This window comes from Haliotis cracherodii, unplaced genomic scaffold (assembly GCF_022045235.1).
Source record: "Haliotis cracherodii isolate W230 unplaced genomic scaffold, xgHalCrac1.p SCAF_14, whole genome shotgun sequence".
Taxonomy (NCBI): domain Eukaryota; kingdom Metazoa; phylum Mollusca; class Gastropoda; order Lepetellida; family Haliotidae; genus Haliotis; species Haliotis cracherodii.
This window is the reverse complement of record NW_027266269.1, coordinates 12,218,093-12,242,647: the sequence shown is the minus strand read 5'-3', so window position 1 is coordinate 12,242,647 and position 24,555 is coordinate 12,218,093. Positions and strand designations below refer to the sequence as shown.

The following is a 24,555-nucleotide window of genomic DNA, read 5'->3' as shown; positions in this document are numbered from 1 at the left end:
GAATGAGTTGCAGTTATTTGATTGTCGTTTCACGCCTTAGTCAGCGATGTTCCGCCATTATCGGGAAAGCCTGTGGATAATCGAGTCTGGGTCACGCAAACTAGTGGTTAATATCATGAGCAACATCCCACACTGTTGATGCATGACTCCCTCATCCAATTTTGTTACCTTGACTACCTATTTAAACTGGGTCCCCACTTGAATGAGCGTCAGTCATATTTGTTTGTTTGTTTTGTTAGGTTGTTTTTTGTTCAACGCTGCACTCAGCAATATTCCAGCTATATGACAGCGGTGAGTAAATAACTGAGTCCCGACTAGACAATCCCTATTTGTAATTTTGAGAGTGCCCTTGGTGCTTATTACGTCAAATACGGTATGTTCTTATTAATGAATAAGTCACCAATAACAACTACATAGAGAGCTTACTTTAACACACAAAAATCTGTAGACAACAATCACTGATGTAATTAATGTTATCAGTTGTCAGACATTTATTTTGTGGAAGCCTCGGTGGCTGAGTGGGTTAGATCGCTGACTTTGTGTGCTGGTGATTAGGTGCCTCACTCTGGTGGTGTGGGTTCGAATCCCGGATGGGACTAAACCCAAAAAAGTACTAGAATCAGTACTTTACTAAGAAAGTGTTATCCCTAATATAATATTTGTTACATTTGACCACTTTCTAAATGGGATTCGTGTGTTCATAGCTTCTTGTTATCAGTGATATACAGATAACTCTATATATACAGATAACACTAGTTATTACCATAACATGGCTTGGGAAATTTTTAATTCCATATTTGGAATAGTTGCTGACATTTCGTTCAAACTTGGAGCCGAATAACAACCTCAAAGCAAGTCTAGATGAATCCATGCATTGCAAATTTTGTTTCAGCATTTTGAAAAATGTATCCAAACTATAATTATTTGTTTAGACAATCAAATATCATGTAACCACTTGCATTTTCCGTGGTAGAAACTAACAGTTTTAGTCCACTAGGCTTATAATGATAACATATAGCAAAACCCTTAAAAAGGGCAAATTTCTGCTAGTCCTTAGGATACCTTAAATATTGGGCAGTTTGGCAAGGACTATAGGACTAGTGCCAATTTCTAACACTGAATTTATTTATTAATATATATTATTTTGATATTTTCTATCGCTAGTATTAGTACACTTGAAAGTCCCACGGGCAACAACCTGCGTATATGCTGAGTATATGCCAGGCTACGTTAACACAACCTGTGACACGCGAGAGGCTGATATCCATCTATACAAACATAACAGCTCAAGTTGTGCTGTGTTTACTGAAACAGAGACACTGACACTGACATTCTAAATCTTGATTTGTTCTAGATTGTAAGGAAATATCACACATTTACAGGCAATTTCGCCTCCATGAAAAAATAATTAGATTTTCATCCAAAAATTTAAATGTGAAAGCAGATAAAAGATATATACCATATTCGACGTAATAAGTGCCCAGGGCGCTCTCAAAATTAGAAATAGGGGGCTCTTATTAGAATATTATTGTGGTGAAAAAAACAGAGTTGAAAGATAAATTTCGTGGTTTAGGCTGACAGCCTGAAATGTTTATATACAACAGATATATTTTTCCAGAATTTGATTGCCCATAATTGAGGGTGCATATTACACACGAGTGTGTATTTTACACGAATAAATAGGTCTTGTGTACATTGATCAATTGGAAGGGATGCTAATTGGGATTGTTCACTAGCCAATATATTAACAAATATCGCTGTGGGCGCTTATTAGAGCGGGGCGCTTATTACGTCGAATACGGTATGATTGTTTAAAGCGAAGTGTTCATGGCAGCTGTGTGTACGAGTTGCAGAACTGTATTTGTCTTCTATACTGTTTGCACTGTGTAATTGCTACATAATGCTTTCCCTACATTATATTCATATGTACAAAAAAGTCTGTGGTCAACAAGTTTGTTTGTTTGTTTGATGTTTAACGCTGCACTCAGCAATATTACAGTTATATGACGTCAGTCTGTAAATAATCGAGTCTGGACCAGACAATCCAGTGATTGACATCATGGGCATCGATCCACGCAATATGGATCGATGACATGCATCAACTAAGTCAGAGAGCCTGACCACCCGATCCTGTTAGTCGCCTCTTACGACATGCATAGTGGCCTTTTACGGCAAGCATGGGTTGCTGAAGACCTATTCTACCCCGGATCTTCACAGGTCGTGGTCAACAAGTACTGTAAAAAGTTTGATTGACTGATAAGAACTGGCATCAATCTGCAGGAAATATTATTAGAAATTGTATATTTAAGATTTGACTTCAATATGTCTTTGTGTTTCTGGAGGCATAAATTACCACTTTGATAAATGAAATTTGTATCCTTGTTGGTGCTGTTGCCAAATATATCTGTGTATTCAATTTCTCAGTCGTGAAAACTATTTTTACTGTACTGAAATAACATAAGAGAAAATTGTTATGTTTTACAATCTATCAAAAAAACTTGTCACTAACTATGTGTCAACTTAACCTTAAAATCCTAAAAGATATAGCTTACGTCATACATCATATATATATATAGTCTTTCAAATGTTATATATCATATATATCCTTTTCTCAAACCATCCCACACTTTGACAACAAATAGTTACATCTCAAGCAACGAACAGAATATATCCACATACACTCAATTATCAACAAAAGTAAACTATTTTTTTTTTATCAATCATATGTATCATAAATATCCTCTTTCAAATCTGTCATAACACACTTTACAAACATACAGTCACATCACAGGCCACGAAAGGAATATATCAACATGCAATCACTCAATTGTCAATCAAGTATGATCTAAATCAAAATTATCAATTACATCTTTTATCATAAATATCCTCTTTCAAAACTGTCACAATGCACTTTACAAACACACAGTCACATCACAGGCCACACAAGGAATATATCAACATACAATCACTCAATTGTCAATCAAGTATGATCTAAATCAAAATTATCAATTATATCTTTTATCATAAATATCCTCTTTCAAAACTGTCACAACGAACTTTACAAACACACAGTCACATCACAGGCCACACAAGGAATATATCAACATACAATCACTCAATTGTCAATCAAGTATGATCTAAATCAAAATTATCAATTACATCTTTTATCATAAATATCCTGTTTCAAAACTGTCACAACGAACTTTACAAACACACAGTCACATCACAGGCCACACAAGGAATATATCAACATGCAATCACTCAATTGTCAATCAAGTATGATCTAAATCAAAATTATCAATTACATCTTTTATCATAAATATCCTCTTTCAAAACTGTCACAACGAACTTTACAAACACACAGTCACATGACAGGCCACACAAGGAATATATCAACATGCAATCACTCAATTGTCAATCAAGTATGATCTAAATCAAAATTATCAATTACATCTTTTATCATAAATATCCTGTTTCAAAACTGTCACAACGAACTTTACAAACACACAGTCACATGACAGGCCACACAAGGAATATATCAACATACAATCACTCAATTGTCAATCAAGTATGATCTAAATCAAAATTATCAATTATATCTTTTATCATAAATATCCTCTTTCAAAACTGTCACAACGCACTTTACAAACACACAGTCACATGACAGGCCACACAAGGAATATATCAACATGCAATCACTCAATTGTCAATCAAGTATGATCTAAATCAAAATTATCAATTACATCTTTTATCATAAATATCCTGTTTCAAAACTGTCACAACGCACTTTGCAAACACACAATGACATTACAAGTACCCGTAATAAAAATCTCAGCCAAAATTTTCATGTCTCACACCCGGAGTAGTCCTTCCATGACAGATCACCGTCATTTCCTAGAGCAACAAGTTCACTCATAGAATCTACAAAATCTATACATGCCTCATCCAAAACTCCAAATCTCGTCAAACATCACAAGCCTCCCCTTGGGTGTGAACAGCTCCAGGATGTGTCACAACACTGCACAACACGGCACAACACGGCACAACACCTCCAAACTGGACTTCACAGCACAGCCCACACACTCCCAGTGCTATGTGCTACTATCATCAAGGAACTTTTCACAGGAGCTTATACCTATTGGGCATTCATTAGCTGCAGTACAACAGGTGGTTGAGCCACAACAGTCAGGCCTCAATGATGTTCCTGTTTGCAGGTTCTGCTCAGTTGACAGTTACGGTTCACTGGGTGTGTTGACAGTCACTATGGTCTGTTTCAGTAACCTGGCCTGGGTTGAGAAACACTATAGTCTGTTTAATTACACCATTCAACAAAACATGCCCTCTGCTTGAGGTGAGGTGAGGTGAGGTGAGGTGAGGTGAGGTGAGGTGAGGTGAGATGGGGTTTAACGTCGCATCCAAGATTATTGCACTTATATAGCGACGTGTGTGACTGCTTGTACTAGTCCAGACTGATGCCGATTTATAGTTCTAGCCCACTCAGATATCAAATCACAGTTTAACATGAGTACCCCACTCAGACACAGTATACTGACTCTGAGCCGACCAGTCCTTGTTTTAGCCCCTTAATGCCGAGTGCCAGACAGGGTAACAACAAGTACCATCTTTTAACGTCTTTTGGTATGACACGGCTGGGGATTAAACCCTGGACCTTCCGCTCTCCGGGCGAACGCTCTACCACTAAACCACGGAGGCGGTCCCCTCTGCTTGAAGCCTCAATGCTGCAACTTAGTGCTTGTATATGCAGTTGATATGTTTTTTCCATTTCTGCTAAAAAAAAAGTTTGTTGACTAAATGACATATGTTATTGATGGGTCACTGAGGTATGTACAGTGTCGAACATAAACCTGTAGCAACAAGCGTCAATAGGTCTGTGTATGTTGACAATGTGGTAACAGTTTAAGAACAAGTTGTTTATGCCTGCCTATGTCACACTGATCGGACATTATTATTATTATGAATGTGGTCAAATGGGCAATGGCTATACAAAACAATGAAAAGAGCAAGATTGATCTAAATCAAAATTATCAATTATATCTTTTATCATAAATATCCTCTTTCAAAACTGTCACAACGCACTTTACAAACACACAGTCACATCACAGGCCACACAAGGAATATATCAACATACAATCACTCAATTGTCAATCAAGTATGATCTAAATCAAAATTATCAATTACATCTTTTATCATAAATATCCTCTTTCAAAACTGTCACAACGCACTTTACAAACACACAGTCACATCACAGGCCACACAAGGAATATATCAACATACAATCACTCAATTGTCAATCAAGTATGATCTAAATCAAAATTATCAATTACATCTTTTATCATAAATATCCTCTTTCAAAACTGTCACAACGCACTTTACAAAAACACAGTCACATCACAGGCCACACAAGGAATATATCAACATACAATCACTCAATTGTCAATCAAGTATGATCTAAATCAAAATTATCAATTACATCATTTATCATAAATATCCTCTTTCAAAACTGTCACAATGCACTTTACAAAAACACAGTCACATCACAGGCCACACAAGGAATATATCAACATACAATCACTCAATTGTCAATCAAGTATGATCTAAATCAAAATTATCAATTACATCTTTTATCATAAATATCCTCTTTCAAAACTGTCACAACGCACTTTACAAACACACAATGACACGCAACCCAAAACACAGGCCTGAACGCCACCAGTGATGTAGCCCATGCACGAGCAATGCCTGACAAGTAACAGTTACTTACTGTATGTTTTTCTACATGTCACTACCAGAGGCCCTGTATCGTCAGGGGCACGGGTGGCCCAGTCGTCTAAGGCGCCGCGATTCGCTGTGCAGAGTTGCGTCCCTTGGAAACGCCAGAAACCTATGATTGTGGGTGCGAATCCTGGTTTGCCACGATTATGTTTCTAGGTTTGGCAGCACCATACCCGTGGGTTTCACCGGCGTGGTGAACGTCTGAGACCTGCATCACTTCGGGCTTTCCTCCCACATTAAGCTGACATGCCACGATATAACTGGAATATAAGCGACTAATGGGACTGTTTGGTCAGGCTCGCTGACTTTGTTTAATGCATGTCATCGTATCCCAATTGCATGGATTGAATATCATGATGACAATCACTGGATTGTCTAGTTCATGATTATTTACAGACCACCGTCATAGAGCCGCGTTAAACAACAAACAAACAAACAAACAAACCAAAAGTGACTTTGATTAAGGAATCCTGATTAAAAACTAAACATAAAATATGTCCCAAAAGGCAAATATTCTGCTCATCCATGCCATGGAAATACCTAGAACAGCAACAGCAGCTGTGACCTGCGTAATTGATAAATAACAATGCTTATTCACATTCAAAACATCAAGCATACTATCGCTTCGTCAATCTGTTTGTAAATACTGTGTATGTATATTAATGTCATATGGCAGTATTCGATCCGTTAATCACTGTAAACTAAATAGAACTAAGTGAATGAGTGTGCTTTTACGCCATTTTAAGCATTACTCAAACAATATAACGGCAGGGGACGTCAGAATTGAGTGTCACACACTGGATCCATATGGGCAACGCGTGTCGGGATATGCAACCTCCCAAAAAGAGAAAAGTTAACTTTCACTGGCATGAAAACATCCCTTGTGCTGCTCCACATCAGAACAAAAGAGCAGAGAGAAGTGGGGCAAGGCCACAGATAGCCAAACTCATGGCATCATAGAGTGGGAAGGCGCTAAGGGAATGGTTGATTGGTTGGTTTGTTGTTTTATGCCGCACTCAGCAATATTCCAGCTATATGATGGCGGTCTGTAAATAAGTGTCTGGACCAGACAATCAAGTGATTAATATCATGAGCATCGACAAGCTAAGGGAATGGACTAGGGCTGGGACAAGTCCAAATTTACTAACCAGGTACCCAGGTACCCACCCCCCTATTACCCGACCCTACCCAGGTACCCGCTGTAGGTCTCAAGAGATAGGTCCAAAGGTCCGATTGGGAATAGTTTGACTGTATCCCTGGCAAACTGTGTTTAGATCTATACACTCTAAAACCATCTGGTCATGAATAAACTGAAGTCGAGTGAAGCTGAATCTTTATTCAAACATAAAATCAGAAGGAAAGAGTGAAAAGTCAGAAAGAAATGCAAACATTAGTCACTTATAGTGTAACCATAGAGTTCTAGATAAATTTTGCTATTAAGCAATATATCATTTGATTAACCACGGGTCCGGGTAGTCCTGTGGGTACCCGGGTCCTATTCAGTACCTACCTGACCCGAGTACCTGAGTTACCCATCCCAGTCTAGTATGGACAGCTTGTGAGTGTCAAGTACCCAAACAACGGAGGCTGAAGCTCATGCTACGTCTTTGACTGCGGTAAATGATGCTCAAACACAAAATGCAACATTAGAAACTGAACTTTAAAACTTAAGATTTGATGCACGGGAAGATGAACAGGAAAAGAAAATCCAACATGTCAGTAGGGAATCACATGTTTCACAGGGCCCTGAGTCATACAAGCACAATACAACAAAACACAGCAGAATAAAATAAGGAAACAAGAGGATATGTTTATAACAACAATTGCCATCGGCATACTTTATGGTCATGAAGATCCTCGAAGACCCATGAAGATCCATGAAGATCCATAAAGATCCATAAAGATCCCTGAAGTTCCATAAAGACCTGAGATGGTCCATGATGGCCCATGAAGATCCATGGTCCATGATGGTCCATGAAGATCCATAAAGATCCATAAAGATCCATGATGATCCTGGAAGAACCATTAAGATCCCTGAAGTTCCATAAAGAGTGAGTGAGTGCGTATAGGTTTTACGCCGCTTTTAGCAATATTCCAGCAATATCACGGCAAGGGACACCAGAAATGGGCTTCACACATTGTACCCATGTCGGGAATCGAACCCGGGTCTTCAGCGTGACGGGCAAACGCTTTAACCACTAGGCTACCCGACATACCCAGTTCCATAAAGACCAATGAAGATCCATGATGATCCCTGAAGAACCATACTGACCCATGAAGATCCATGAAGATCCCCGAAGATCAAAGGCTCTCAGGAATGACCAGTAGATGACATCATGATACAGAAGTGGGTCTACATATCGACACCTTAAACAAGAAGACAGTGGAACATAACATCCAAATAATGAAGTGAAAAATTACCTGGAATACATGATGGATATATTGACAGGTTCATGTGACCATCTGTTCTGCACTATGATCATGGCTACAGGCAATGAGTAGGAACGCCATACCCAGTTGAGGAACATCTGCTCTATGATCATGGCTACAGGCAATGAGTAGGAACGCCGTACCCAGTTGAGGAACATCTGCTCTATGATCATGGGTACAGGCAATGAGTAGGAATGCCATACCCAGTTGAGGAACATCTGCTCTATGATCATGGGTACAGGCAATGAGTAGGAACGCCGTACCCAGTTGAGGAACATCTGTTCTGCACTATGATCATGGCTACAGGCAATGAGTAGGAACGCCGTACCCATTTGAGGAACATCTGCTCTATGATCATGGGTACGTAAGACAGAACTCCCAATTACCAAAAAGTTGTAAGTGAGAAGAAACTGACCTAATCCTGTTAGAACGGAGAAAACTGCTTCTGAGAAAAGACACTGACAGGTCATATATTCCAATCTCAACAAACCAGATCTTTAACCCTGGTGCGATACCTCTCGGTGTGAAGACCAGACAACACCACCATAGAAGGTCATGTTAGGTGAACCCTGAGTAGCTTTGACAACTCAATCCAAATGAAAGATGCAGTCTCTCTAAAATGATTTTGTTATATTTTTTCACAGCCTTGGAGATTTCAATCGTAGTAAAGGAAATGAAACACAACACAAATATACCTTCCATAATATGATACTCTTTCTGGTGTAGATGCCATGTGGCTCAGAAATATTCACGACAAAATAGCATGGTTTTATTTGTTCTGTGTTCACCATTGGAGACTGGATGTTGGTTGTTTGTTTGTTTGTTTGTTGTTTAACACTGCACTGAGCAATATTCCAGCTTTTATGACAGCAGTCTGTAAATAATCGAGTCTGGACCAGACAATCCAGTGATTGACATCATGAGCATCGATCCATGCTATTGGGATAGCCTTACCACCTGATCCTGTTAGTCGCCTCTTAAGTCAAGCAAAGTCTCCTTTTACGGCAAGCATGGGTTGCTGAAGACCTATTCTACCCCGGATCTTCACGGATCGAGACAGGATGTGTTGAGTATGTTACATGTGTCTGTATGGGCTTGCCTGTTTACTTTAGCTTACTGACAGGCTGGGGAATTTTCTACCCCAAGTAAAATTTGACGAAGGACATCCTTCTCAATGTGGACAAATAAAGGGTTGCTGCCTACATACCGTATTCAACGCAATAAGCGCCCAGGGCGCTCTGAAAATGAGAAATAGGGGGTTCTTATTAGAATATATTTTGGTGAAAAATACTGAGTTGAAAGATCATAAATTTCATGGTTTATTCTGACAGACTGAAATGTTTATAAAGGACAGATATATGTTTCCAGAATTTTATTTCCCATAATTAAGGATGCATATAACACCTGCATTATACATGAATAAATAAGTCTTGTGTACATAGAGCTATCGGAAGGGGTGCTAATTGGGATTGTTCACTAGCCAATTTTTTGCAAATATCGCCGTGGGCGCTTATTAGAGCAGGGCACTTATTACGTCGAATATGGTATTAGGTAAACAAAGACACTACAGTTCCCCGAAACGATACTGCACGTCACACTTCCTGCATTTGGCAGCAAGCATTGTTTTGGATAAATATGTCCATCCTGCAGCCGTGCCTCTGTTTTGGGATAGGATGGGCATAGATCTACAGTGTGTTTTTCATTTTCGCCTGCCATTGTGAAATCATTCAAGTTGGGCTCCGGAAGAGTCAAGCCTCCAGATTACAGGAAATACCTAGACTTCAGTTTACATAAGAGGCTTGATGCTTCAGGAGGCTGAAATCTACCTTGCTTGTTTTCAGTTTTAAACATCAACACAAGCTTTCAATCTTCCTCCCACCTGGTACAACTGAGGAGGATGTAATTGAGGCCTATGTAATTTTCGCAACAATTAGTCCAAATTAGGGATAGAAGCCAGTTCATTCAAATGCATTATATGCAATCTTGAGACCCGTGAAGATTCGGGGTAGAATAGGTCTTCAGCAACCCATGCTTGCCGGAAAAGGCGACTTGTCGTAAGAGGTGACTAACGGGATCGGGTGGTCAGGCTCGCTGACTTGGTTGATGCATGTCATCGATCCCAGTCACGTGGAAGGATGCTCATGATATCAATCACTGGATTGTCTGGTCCAGACTTCATTATTTATTGACTGCCGTCATATAGCTGGAATATTAGTGTGGGCGGCGTTAAACAACAAACCAAACCAAAACATGCAATCTTGAACATCTTGTCAACTGTCTGTAAGATATCATAAAGGGAAATCACTGAATAATGTCGATTGATTTTACAACAGGAAGTCGCTTAGCGATAGTGGACCTTGCAACTAATAAGGAAAACACCTAATTTCAAACTTTAATTTCGTCAAGACATGAAATAAAAAATAATATAAGTACTTCCATGGTAACGACAATGCCCATGAAGCACAGTACAATAAATTCCAAAGGGCCACTTGCTATTTCATGTGTGCCAGCGGGTATGGCGAGCCTTAAAATTGATAATTGAGTGAGTGAGTGATTATGGTTTTACGCCGTGTTAGCAATATTCCAGCAATATCACGGAGGGGGACACCAGAAATGGGCTTCACACATTGTAGCCATGCCAGGAATCGAACCCGGGTCTTCAGGGTGATGAGGGAACGCTTTAACCACTAGGCTACACGACCGCCCCCAAAACTGATAATTGAAGTTACCTGATAGAATGATTCGTAAACAATCCTAACATGCTACATAACCCTTACAGAAACCGTGATTTACCAGTATGCTGAGGATTAAACACAAAATATCTTACGATTTGAACAAACTCTCATGGCACCATAAGGAGCTACATGCGTGACATCTATTGGAGGATTGAATAATGAGAAGCCGTATTATCATAACAAGCCACATATGCGATATCTATCGGAGGATCGAAGAATGAGATGCCGTATTATCATAACAAGCCACACATGCGACATCTATCGGAGGATCGAAGAATGAGAAGCCATATTATCATAACAAGCCACACATGCGACATCTATCGGAGGATCGAAGAATGAGAAGCCGTATTATCATAACAAGCCACACATGCGACATCTATCGGAGGATCGAAGAATGAGAAGCCGTATTATCATAACAAGTCACACATGCGACATCTATCGGAGGATCGAAGAATGAGTAGCCGTATTATCATAACAAGCCACATATGCGACATCTATTGGAGGATCGAAGAATGAGAAGCCGTATTATCATAACAAGCCACATATGCGACATCTATTGGAGGATCGAAGAATGAGAAGCCGTATTATCATAACAAAGCCAAACCGACATGTGTTTTTGTTGTTGAATAATGCATACACGACTTGAAAGGGTAAAGCTTTCAGTCAACATCATATTTTGTGCAGTAAAAGACTACATCATTCCTTCAGGGAATTCAGATAAACGAACAGGTGATAACTTAGTCAATAAAAATGTGAAATCTGAGATAAATTATCACCAGACTTGATGATTTCCATATAAATTGTATTTTCTATTCGGCTAGGCATTGTTTTATATGCAGAAATAAAGATTACTATGTGTATTGCGTCGTAAACTAAGCTGGAAATAGCAATCAGCTGTATTTTCTACCAATCTACCGGTGATTCAGATAAGAAAAAACCTGATAATATAGCTTCAAAGAATTTTGATGCAATGATCGGATGAATTGTATCTAAAACTATTATGTTATCAGAAATAGTATATCGAGTTATGTTAGTTTTAGCTTTTACTATGTATGTTTGAAATGATAATAACCTTAAGCGTAGCACTTTGGAACAACTGATTGCTATTGCCGTATATGTTTTACGTATTGAACAACTTGATCAGTCGCAGTTGAGGCCTCCCACGTTCATGCTATGAAAATAAAATACAAATATCGTAATTACAACCGACAAGAGTTATATGTATAGTATCAGGCAGATACCTTGCTCGAGGAATGTATCCGTGAATATCCACATGAAGGAACAATATCCCATACGTCTAAAGCTGTACAAAGAAACTGTCACGTGGAGCCCTGTTTGTTGGGTCAAGGGGATTCCCCCTCACTGTCAACGAGGTCTCCGTTGTTGATCCGAAGCCCTGTTTGTTGGGTTAAGGGGATTCCCCCTCACTGTCAACGAGGTCTCCGTTGTTGATCCGAAGCCCTGTTTGTTGGGTCAAGGGGATTCCCCCTCACTGTCAACGAGGTCTCCGTTGTTGATCCGAAGCCCTGTTTGTTGGGTCAAGGGGATTCCCCCTCACTGTCAACGAGGTCTCCGTTGTTGATCCGAAGCCCTGTTTGTTGGGTCAAGGGGATTCCCCCCCACTGTCAACGAGGTCTCCCTTGTTGGTCCCAAGCCCTGCTTGTTGGGTCAAGGGGATTCCCCCCCACTGTCAACGAGGTCTCCGTTGTTGATCCGAAGCCCTGTTTGTTGGGTCAAGGGGATTCTCCCTCACTGTCAACGAGGTCTCCGTTGTTGATCCGAAGCCCTGTTTGTTGGGTCAAGGGGATTCCCCCTCACTGTCAACGAGGTCTCCGTTGTTGATCCGAAGCCCTGTTTGTTGGGTCAAGGGGATTCCCCCTCACTGTCAACGAGGTCTCCGTTGTTGATCCGAAGCCCTGTTTGTTGGGTCAAGGGGATTCCCCCTCACTGTCAACGAGGTCTCCCTTGTTGGTCCCAAGTCCTGTTTGTTGGGTCAAGGGGATTCCCCCTCACTGTCAACGAGGTCTCCCTTGTTGGGTCAAGGGGATTCCCCCTCACTGTCAACGAGGTCTCCGTTGTTGATCCGAAGCCCTGTTTGTTGGGTCAAGGGGATTCCCCCCCACTGTCAACGAGGTCTCCCTTGTTGGTCCCAAGCCCTGCTTGTTGGGTCAAGGGGATTCCCCCCCACTGTCAACGAGGTCTCCCTTGTTGGTCCCAAGTCCTGTTTGTTGGGTCGCTGGTGCAATTGGCATCTGGTGATTACTCGGGATAATTAAGATTGTGCCGGCTAGACAACTGAGAATTGGAGTGTTGTTTCCCTTTTAGGACCTTGGTCATAGTGCAAGGGTCAAATATGTGTCAAAATTTAAAATATTGGCCAAAATAGAACATATATATGTTGATCAACTACACATGCACCAAATTTGATTAATTTGGAACAAAACAGGTGGAGTAATGGCTATAAATAGATTTTTCAATATGGCAGCTGTGGCGGCCATATTAAAATCAGATTCAAACTCTTTGAACAAAATGGGGTGTCATCATTGTTGGGAACAAGCATGTTAATTTCAGCTTCAGTGGTCCAGTGGTCTCTGAGAAGAAGATGATGACCTTACAAACTAAACCTAGGAATTGATTGTAAACTAAATTACAACTAGCATAACTGTATGAGTTCATTGTCCACTGAAACCATTTCAACAATTGTGCCAAGTCTAGTTATCATACATCATGCATGGTTTGTGCGGTGCCATGATATGAAGATTGATTGTATAACTCAAAGCCACAGTATGAACATATGTGCCCAGTCTGATTGATGACAACAGACAGGGTTCCTTGCTGTGTCTAGACAGTTGTAGAGACTGTTTGATGACAACACACAGGGTCCCTAGCCGTGTCTAGACAGTTGTAGAGACTGTTTGATGACAGCACACAGGGTCCCTAGCTGTGATTAGACATGTATAGTGACTGTTTGATGACAACACACAGGGCCCCTAGCTGTGTCTAGACAGTTGTAGAGACTGTTTGATGACAACACACAGGGTCCCTAGCTGTGTCTAGACATGTATAGAGCCTGTTTGATGACAACACACAGGGTCCCTAGCTGTGTCTAGTCATGTATAGAGCCTGTTTGATGACAACACACAGGGTCCCTAGCTGTGTCTAGTCATGTATAGAGCCTGTTTGATGACAACACACAGGGTCCCTTGCTGTGTCTAGACAGTTGTAGAGACTGTTTGATGACAACACACAGGGTCCCTAGCTGTGTCTAGACAGGTGTAGAGACTGTTTGATGACAACACACAGGGTCCCTAGCTGTGTCTAGACAGGTGTAGAGACTGTTTGATGACAGCACACAGGGTCCCTTGCTGTGTCTAGACAGTTGTAGAGACTGTTTGATGACAGCACACAGGGTCCCTAGCTGTGTCTAGACAGTTGTAGAGACTGTTTGATGACAGCACACAGGGTCCCTAGCTGTGTCTAGACAGTTGTAGAGACTGTTTGATGACAGAACACAGGGTCCCTAGCTGTGTCTAGACATTATAGAGACTGTTTGATGACAACACACAGGGTCCCTAGCTGTGTCTAGACAGTTGTAGAGACTGTTTGATGACAACATACAGGGTCCCTAGCTGTGTCGAGACATGTATAGAGCCAGTTTGATGACAGCACACAGGGTCCCTAGCTGTGTCGAGACATGTAAAGAGCCTGTTTGATGACAACACACAGGGTCCCTAGTTGTGTCTAGACATGTAAAGAGCCTGTTTGATGACAACACACAGGGTCCCTAGCTGTGTCAAGACAGTTGTAGAGACAGTTTGATGACAGCACACAGGGTCCCTAGCTGTGTCTAGACAGTTGTAGAGACTGTTTGATGACAACACACAGGGTCCCTAGCTGTGTCTAGACAGTTGTAGAGACTGTTTGATGACATCACACAGGGTCCCTAGCTGTGTCTAGACAGGTGTAGAGACTGTTTGATGACAACACACAGGGTCCCTAGCTGTGTCTAGACAGGTGTAGAGACTGTTTGATGACAGCACACAGGGCCCCTAGCTGTGTCTAGACAGTTGTAGAGACTGTTTGATGACAGAACACAGGGTCCCTAGCTGTGTCTAGACAGTTGTAGAGACTGTTTGATGACAGCACCCAGGGTCCCTAGCTGTGGCAGTTGTCAATTCCTCAAGGTAGAAACTAAGTCAAGCAATAGGCCAAACCATCTTCATGTTTGTTTTACAATGATTTTACGATGACATGCATCAACCAAGTCAGCGAGCCTGACCACCCAATCCTGTTAGTGGCCTCTTACGACAAGCATTATGAGTCACCTCTTATGGCAAGCATGGGATACTGAAGACTTATTCTAATCGGTATCGTCATGGGTCGAAATCCTAACTAGTCTGTATAACGCTGGTGTTGTGTGCAGAAAGGGAGCACCAGATTAAACCTAAAACCATCTTTCAACAATGTATTTTTTGCGGCAGACAACTTTAATATCCAACACAAAAAGATTCTGCCAACTATTCTTTGCACAACTGCTGTGGGTTGCCGAAGACCTATTCTAACCCGGATATTCATGGGGAGTTGTTGCAGTTGATCCTGAGCCAGGAATTCTGAACATGCCTTTTCTATAAGTAAAGCTGACGCAACTATATATCATTATGCACAATTATAGAGACAACTAGACCGCCTCCGTGGTCTAGTGGTAGAGTGTCAGCCTGGAGAGCGGAAGGTCCGGGGTTCGATCCCCGGCTGTGTCATACCAAAAGACGTTAAAAGATGTTACTTGTTATTATCCTGTCTGGCGCTCAGCATTAAGGGGCTAAAACAAGGACTGGTCGGCTTGGAGTCAGTATACTGTGTCTGAGTGGGGTATTCATGTTAAACTGCGGCATGGTATCTCAGTGAGCTAACACTATAAATCGGCATCAGTCCGGACTAGTACCAGCAGCCACACACACACGAGTGCATGCACGTCGCTATATAAGTGCAATAATCTTGGACGCGACGTTAAACCCCATTTCACCTCACTACCTATAGAGACAACGGACCATAACAGTTGGGGAAATCTCCACCGCTGACTTCAGAAGTACTTCCGGAATTCACAGGTTCTCATGATTTCTCCATTACTTATTGTGCCGAGTCACAGAATGGTAAAATTGTAAAATCTTTGTAATGTGTTGTTTTGTATCAATATATCGACCTACAATACGATGAAGGGGATGCACCATGATGCATCAGTAAATGTTTCCCCGCAGCGACCTGTCTCCTCAGGGCCACCACGTACGGTAATCAGTACTAATCACACACTGTACCAGCACGTGGGGAATCAAACCCAGCCTCCAACAAGATGAACCAACACTTCATCCACTGTGCCCACCACCACCACAACAGTATGTAAGACAAAAAAGAAAATGTTCTACCTCTGAGAAAACACCATAGGATAACAGTCTTCAAAAAACCTACTTCAAAACATGTGAAAGTCTGGCTCTCTGAACTAGTCCATAAGTGCTGGCAGTCAGACAAACTTAACACAGTAAACATTCATTTCAAAATAAAAAATCAGATTCCAAATCTCCACCAACCTTCATCACCCTCAAAGGAGTGATAGGAGCTTTCAGGCATAGCAAAACCAACCGGACCTACACAACAACAGCATCTGACTAAACAATCAGCCTCTGCAGCATCACAACCAAAGGGTATCCAACTTCATTATAACAACAAACTTGGTATACATGCATTTACTTTATACATGAAATAAAACAAATATTATAAGACATATAAAAATGTACAACACCATGAATCTTGTGAGTAACTGACGTCACTTGTATTTCAATTCTTTTGGAACCATTCTGCTTTTAAATGAGGTAATGAGATCCTTAAAAAGTCCATCAGCTGGCTCTATCCAATGTCATTTACGATTTCATTGTCAGCTCTGGTAACATATGTTGAACTATCGCTGTTAGACAGTGGTATTACACAATCCAAATATTCAGGGAACCTAATTGATAAATACTTTAAATCCGAAATTGAAAACAGATTGTTGATAAATTCAACATAACTTTTACGAAATATACCGTATACGACGCAATAAGCACCTGAAATTGGGGGCTCTTATTAGAATATAATTTTGGTGAGACAAAAAACAGTGTTGAAACATTGTAAATTTTGTGGTTTATGCTGACAGCCTGAAATGATACAAAAGAAAAGTATGTGCGTATCATACACGACAGATATATTTTCCAGAATTTAATTAAGGGTGCATATAACGCACAAGTGCGTATTATACATGAATAAATAAGTCTTGTGTACATTGATCAATAGGAAGGGGTGCTAATTGGGATTGTTCACTAGCCAATATATTAGCAAATATCGCCGCTTATTACGTCGAATACGGTATGTTTATATATCTTGTTGTACTTTAAGTAACATTTTAGAAACTGTTAATTCAATGCAATGTTTTAGTACAGTTGCATTTGTGCTTGCTAATTGTGCTCACCCCTGTACTGAAAAAGTTGCATTAAAATGAAATACAAGTTGGAATCCATAAGTGAGTGAGTGAGTTGGGTTTAACACCGCTTTTAACAGTATTCCTGTTATATCGCGGCGTGTCAGCTTAATGTGGGAGGAAAGCCCGAAGTGATGCAGGTCTCAGACGTTTACCACTTCGGTGAAACCCATAAGCACAAGTATCATGGTATGGTGCTGACAAACCTAGAAACATAATTGGGGCGAACCGTGATTCGAACCCACAATCATAGGTTTCTGGCGTGCCCAAGGGGTTTCCCCCAACACTAAGCTGACACGCCGCGATATAACTGGAATACTGTTAAAAGCAGCATTTTTTTTTAAACCCAACTCACTCACTATAAAGTTAACACAGGAATTCCGAACGACAGATACGGGCTGTTCAACTGCTGCCTTCAGAACCATTGTCTATCTCTCAAAGGGATAAACATTTGAAATGTAAGAGACTTACGCAGCCCGTGTGAAGCACTGCCAAACAATCTCGGCCATCTGTCACACATTCCAGAATGTTTTGTTCAGTTTTCAAATTTTGAATCAATAACTTGGCAAAATACTTTACAAAGCATTGTCTTGAGAGGGAGTCACTAGTTTTAAGCTGGTGTTGTAAGCTTGAGAAAGCTGACTTCTGATTGGCTTATGTCGACTATTTTTTTGTCATTTCATTGGTCGGTCAAAGTTCGCTAAAGGTCTTTCTGGATGTCCTCAGACCTCTGAAAGCAGTACCGAGCAACAAGATCTGATTTTATTGAGATTGAGTCATCATGTATAACTGAAATACATCAATGGACGTCTATCCTGCTTGTGCTCTCAGAGATAAACTATTTGTACATAAACATCAGGTGTTTGCAGATTTGTTAGGAGATAAACACACTGTGGTGATTCAACCTTGCTGAACTGAATTAGCAACTGAACGTGAAGCTGATGATATGACAAGCTGGCTGATATGCAGAACAGGGGTATCGGTCACTGTAGGATGGCCAGTATCGTCAGTATCCAGTATACAACATCTCTGCCTTCGTAGGATAAATACTCTGGGTCCATTCACCAAAAAAGCTTTGCCTCGATAAAGCCTGTCAGGGTGTGAGATAAGTTTTTCGCCGCCTTGAATAGTTTTCCAGTTATATCACAGTGTGTCAGTTTACAGTTTGTTTAATGCAAAATCGTAAGATGAAATGTAAAATAAATATACACCCGAATCAACAATTCATCTTAATGGCATGAAAGTTATTTTATGTCTATACCAACTTGTCACCATATTTCACAGATTTTCATTGTATATTCCTTTTAACCTTTAGCCTTTGTTTTAGCATAAGGCGCTGTTAAGAGGTTGGACGATTTCAAACAGTCGGTGCTTCATTAAACAAAGAAGAAAGATTTTGCACATTTATTCCTGATAGAAAACTACACATTGCTATGTAAACATTTCCTGATATTTTCAATCATACCACGGACCTATATAACCTATACAAGTCCGTGATCATACCAAGGTTAAGACCAAAGCGAACACAAAATTTGTAAATTTTCATGAACTTGCCTGAATTACGTTATTGAAGGTGGTTTACGTTTCATGTTAGGAACCTTTTTAAATCATTGAATTTGTGTAAATTGATTTCAATAATCATATCTCCAATACCATAATTTTAACTGAGTATAAATTTAATATTTTTTATTGGTAAATAGCAGCTTGATGGTAAATTATTAACAGTTTCAGTTAATTTATTATCCAAACGTTAAACAGAAAAAAACCTCAGTTCTCGAGGTCATCATGTCAGTTGCAGACATACGAACATTCGGGTTAATCTAACGTGTCACGTTATAAAATTTGCAGGAAACAATGAACGCCTCATAAATATTCACTAATCTTAATTTCCAGTGTTTTGGTTGAATATTTACGATATACAAATATAGTGTCATGATGCTAGCAGACGTTCGAAAATCAAACATGGCCGCTTCGCCAACCTCGGCATAACTTATTGCTATTTTAATATCAACAAAGTTTACATTGCCTTCATATATATAAGCCTTGGCAAAAGTTGACAATCATCTCAATCAAGAAATCGAGACACTAAAATAAAGATTGTGAAATCTGACAGCAATATTTCAGTAAGTGCAAAGGTCACCGGATGTGATGTCACAGACTGGGGTAGTCTGCTGATAATCTTTCGTTACAAATGATTACAGTCAATTTTGAAATATTTTCTCTGTCACATACAGACTAAACACAAATCTCTACATATTATCTGTAATCACCACTAATATGAAATAACAAAGTGATTTTCACGATATAATTTGCATATTTTTTAATCCGTTTGACCTTGCATGCTCCCGTGACCCGGACACGGGAGAAGACGAATCAACACGCCACATGGAAGTTTCTCGGTATCTTTTATTTGAACATTTGTTGATATATAAGGATCGCCATTCGATGTTACGTTGAATATAGAGGGATGTGTCTGCGATGTACATGCCGATGATTTTGTTTTCTCCAGAATAATTGTGTCACGGCCAATACGTCTATAGATATCGTCGCTCGGCAATGATCAACCTCCACAACAGGTGCGCAAAAATAGGCGTGACAAAACGTGTTTTAAAATAGCATTCATGCGATGCCAAATATGATAAGATATACGCAAGTGCGTAATGTATATATATATATATATATCAATAAAATACTACATACATATTTTCAGTGTTAGTTTCTAATTAAATGTGGAATTTTTTTAGTTGGTGTGTATAAAAGTGCCCTTGTCATCATGAAACAAGAATTGCCAAAAACAAAAGTAACCCAAATTGCAATAAAAAAACAACACATTTGTCTTTCCTTGAATAATCTTAGGTTTAGAGCTTGAAATTTTCAGTGTCATAAGTTTTAAAAAAAAAATTCATAAGGATTTTTCTTTGACAGACCAACGTCAAACCATCTGACAAGTTAGGTAGAAGTATAACTTTAAAAGCCCTCATTTCTGAGGTGTCCATACTTTTCAGATATTCTCTTCTACTTTTAAGACAAAAAATAAGCCCTCTACCTGAGTTTGGTTTGTAAACAAATACTTGTTTTAAAATGTGGAAAGGAAATCCACTGATGTCTTTTTTTATCCCATCGTTCCAAAAAATACATTTGAAATGTGCTTTTTGTACGAAAATCTCTTGAGAGTTTGTACCCAAACCAGTATGTGCTTTTGTACCCAGAATAATTTTGTATTACACTTTTGTAGTTTCAAAGATACACATTACTTTTTGTATGAAAAAGTTAATTCATTATGACTTTGAAGTCAAAACACTACAATTAACTTACAGTTCACCAATCTACTGGCCTCTTCTGCAGTGACAAGAATTTATTACTTTCCTACAACAATCAATCAATTTGAGCTGTGCCAATGTGGACTGACTTCACTCAAGGACCACGTACATTTAGGTTAGTTATATTATGAACTTGATTAAATGTTTTATATCATTATGTTCAGATCATTGTTTGCAGTCAACATGAAAAAAACGTATTCAGATTTACCGTATTCAACGTAATAAGCGCCCAGGGCGCTCTCAAAATTAGAAATAGGGGGCAGAGTTGAAAGATAAATTTCGTGGTTTATGCTGACAGCCTGAAATGTGCGACAGATATATTTTTCCAGAATTAAATGCCCATAATTAAGAATGCATGTAACACACGAGTGTGTATTATACGCGAATAAATAAGTCGTGTGTACATTGATCACTCGGAAGGGGTGCTAATTGGGATTGTTCACTAGCCAATATCTTAGCAAATGTCTCCGTGGGCGCTTATTAGAGCGGGGCGCTTATTACGTCGAATACGGTAGTTCAGTTTTCTTGGGTACAAAATCACCAAGTACTTTGAGCACAGTTTTGTTTTGGGTACAAAATCACATAGGCCCTACATTCATCCAGTCTACGTGTGTACCTACTTTCATCCGTTCTGAAGATTGGGGAGGGGGACTAAACGTTTTAAAAACAACCCAAATATTCTAAATTCTCCTTCCTGCAATGACAGACCAATATCATGTTGTTATTATTATGGCATATTAATATGTTATATTGCTCTCCGCTGCCATCGTTTTCAGAAAATAATTTTCAAATCATCGATCGTGGAATCTTTATGGTTTTGGATTTAGACTTACAAATATGATGTTACGCACTGGTGGCAATCATGAATAAATATGAAACGAATAGGAATGAAGATTGCTACCCAGATCAATAAATAGTAAACAGTTGATGAAAACTGGTAAATTATGTATTTTCGTTTGAATTTGAATCTATTTCGCAATTTGTTCGAAATCAGCTTACCAACTTTTGCACATTTTGCTTCGATGTGTGTCATGCGATATGTGCTTCCGGTTTCAGAAATGACAGCTAAAATTGTAAGTATTTTGATTATTTTTCGTAAATAACATTATTTTGCTATTGAATGGTTTACCTATAATGTATATCAGTTCAGATTTTGCGTATCATCCAATATTTGTCATTATTTGCAGTTTTTATTGACTTTGTTCATCTACACAAATCGTGAGTTAGGCCACGCATAAACGTGTCTCTGACGTTTGTCGGCTTGTCATTGTGTCCAAAAGTTTATCAAACAAAATTATTTGAAAACTCTATAAAAATGAGATATTTTTTTTAACAAGGACTCATCCATCCATGTCAATAATTCTAGAAAATTAAGTTAGATGTAACAAAATTATTGTTTTAGTCTAACGGGATCACTATGCACGTGGAGTTGTTTGTTTACTGCCGTTGCCATGATCGTACAAGTTCCATTCAATCGATGATGTTACGATTCAGATTGTTTTCGTTTATTATTTATTTACATTGAAATTTGCTAATTTTTAGAAATAAAGGAACTTGTGTGTTTTCCTTTTGTCAGCAAACAAAAAATTATGATTAAATATGAAAAATGATAAAATGATAAAGAAAATATCTGACTGCATATGCCACTCAACGTTTCTGGTAGTTGTGTGTCGATTCATTTGGTCGATACTTTCTTAACTCGCGATGTTTTCTTTTTGAGGTAAATAAACTACTGAAAGCTGAGCACTTATACATACGTAACCTAAAATAAATGCAAAGCCTACAAGTTAAACAGTTATAGCGAGTTGCATTTGGGGGTGTTTTCGACTACGCGCCTGTCAAATGGGTTCGACAGTTGCATTGAGGGCATCAATAACTACTCCAGGAAAAGATACGCTTCTGATTTAGACTTTTCGTATTACAGGATATTATTACAGTAAAAAACAGTAGTAGTTTGGCCTAACATGTGCACATTTCACATGCGAATGTAGGGCAGTTTACAGTGCAGACCCCTTTGTTACGAACAACAGGCATAAAAACACCAACAATGACAATTTGTTAAACAACTTTTTCTACCCTTCATGACATTGCACTATCCCTCCATGTGAGGTTCCACAAGTGAGAGCATGGTTTGGTTTGAATGACCAAAGCTGTGAAATTATACCACAGAAGTAATCAAATGCCCCTGAATGACTCTTGATTGTTGTAATTGTCATAAAATTATCGCTACACCATTATTACCCCGGTCAATGGATCAGTGAGCAATAGATTTTCATTCTCAGCTCCCTGGGGAGTATACAACCCAGGCTGCCTGTGAGGGGCTACGAGGTTAACAACCACCTCATCCTACCGGGTACCCACTCACTGCTGGGTGAACAGAGGCACATTTCGAACAAAGTCACTTGCCTAAGGAGACACCACATGTGCTTCAGTGTGGGGCAGGACCGAAGCCCTGGAAACTCTCAGGAGTCAAGCTGCTGAACGTGGTCACCCATCCAACTACTCTCCGTAGTAAAACATGGATTTCATCCTCAACTTCATCCTTACAGTAAAAACACGTTCTCTCCTCCACCGGTGTATTTGTGTATTGTCCAGTCTCTATGTTTATTGTGGCTACTCCGCTTCTGAATTTGGCTAAGGCACTTCTATTACTCCGGAGAATCGAGTTCCAAATATATGGTTCAACACAAATACCACTCTTAAAATGTCTGTACAGTCTCAACTTGTTTCCTCCCACACTTCTCCTGCTGTGAGTTCTCTGTACATCACTGTACTGGACTGGCCTGCTCAGTCCCCTGACATGTCCCCAGTAGGGACTCTGTGGGGTGTCCTCGACTGTACACCTCGTCCTAGCACCCGCCAACATGACCCAGCCTGCTAAGTCCCGTGACATGTCCCCAGTAGAGACTCTGTGGGGTACACCTCGTCCTAGCACCCACCAACATGACCCAGCCTGCTAAGTCCCGTGACATGTCCCCAGTAGAGACTCTGTGGGGTACACCTCGTCCTAGCACCCACCAACACGACCCAGCCTGCTAAGTCCCGTGACATGTCCCCAGTAGAGACTCTGTGGGGTGTCCACAACTGCACACCTCGTCCTAGCACCCACCAACATGACCCAGCCTGGGGTAACTCTTCAGGTGGAATATCGGCAATACCAAGGGCAACCATAGGCAAGTTAATCAACAGTATGCCATTACGGTGTCGTGCATGTATCGCCCAACATGGTGGATACACCAGGTATTGATCTATACGCCCCAAATTAATTGTACAGACGGGTATTGTCATCACACCTTCACTATGATTTTATAATTCCCTTATTTTTTGTTGGTAGAATGCTTTACAATATGATACAACACTTTGTTCAGTCATATCTTACCACATTGTTGCATGAACTTATTCCTTGTCAAATAGATTATCCCTAAACAAGTTTTGAGGTCATTTGTTTTGGTAAGGGTGAGTGAGTGAGTAGGGTTTAACGCCGCTTTTAACAGTACTCCAGTTATATCCCACATGTCAGCTTAATGTGGGAGGAAAGCCTGAAGTGATGCAGGTCTCAGACGTTTACCACTTCAGTAAAACCCACGAGCGCGGGTATGGTGCTGATCGAGTCCTGCTGACAAACCTAGAAACATAATCGAGGCGAACCGGAATTCGAACCCACAATCATAGGTTTCTGCCAAAGGGACGCAACTCTGCACAGCACATCACGGCGCCTTAGATGACTGGGCCACCCGTGCCCCCATTTTGGTAAGGAATAAATCAATAGACA

General features: G+C 40.0%; 1 protein-coding gene across 3 annotated transcripts in view; it reads right to left on the bottom strand.

Moving 5' to 3' along the window:
- LOC139461005 (endothelin-converting enzyme homolog) overlaps positions 1-24,555 on the bottom strand; it is an 84,400-nt gene that overhangs the window by 45,258 nt on the left and 14,587 nt on the right. The window contains exon 1 of one of the 3 annotated variants that reach the window (XM_071242475.1): positions 16,541-16,622. The exons of 1 other annotated variant lie outside the window; for it this stretch is intronic. In XM_071242475.1, coding sequence (XP_071098576.1) covers positions 16,541-16,580 — 40 coding nt within the window. In that variant the 5' untranslated portion in view covers positions 16,581-16,622. Of the gene's footprint in view, positions 1-3,940; positions 4,183-16,540; positions 16,623-24,555 lie in introns of those variants that run through there. One more of the 3 variants, XM_071242473.1, reaches the window with a different exon arrangement.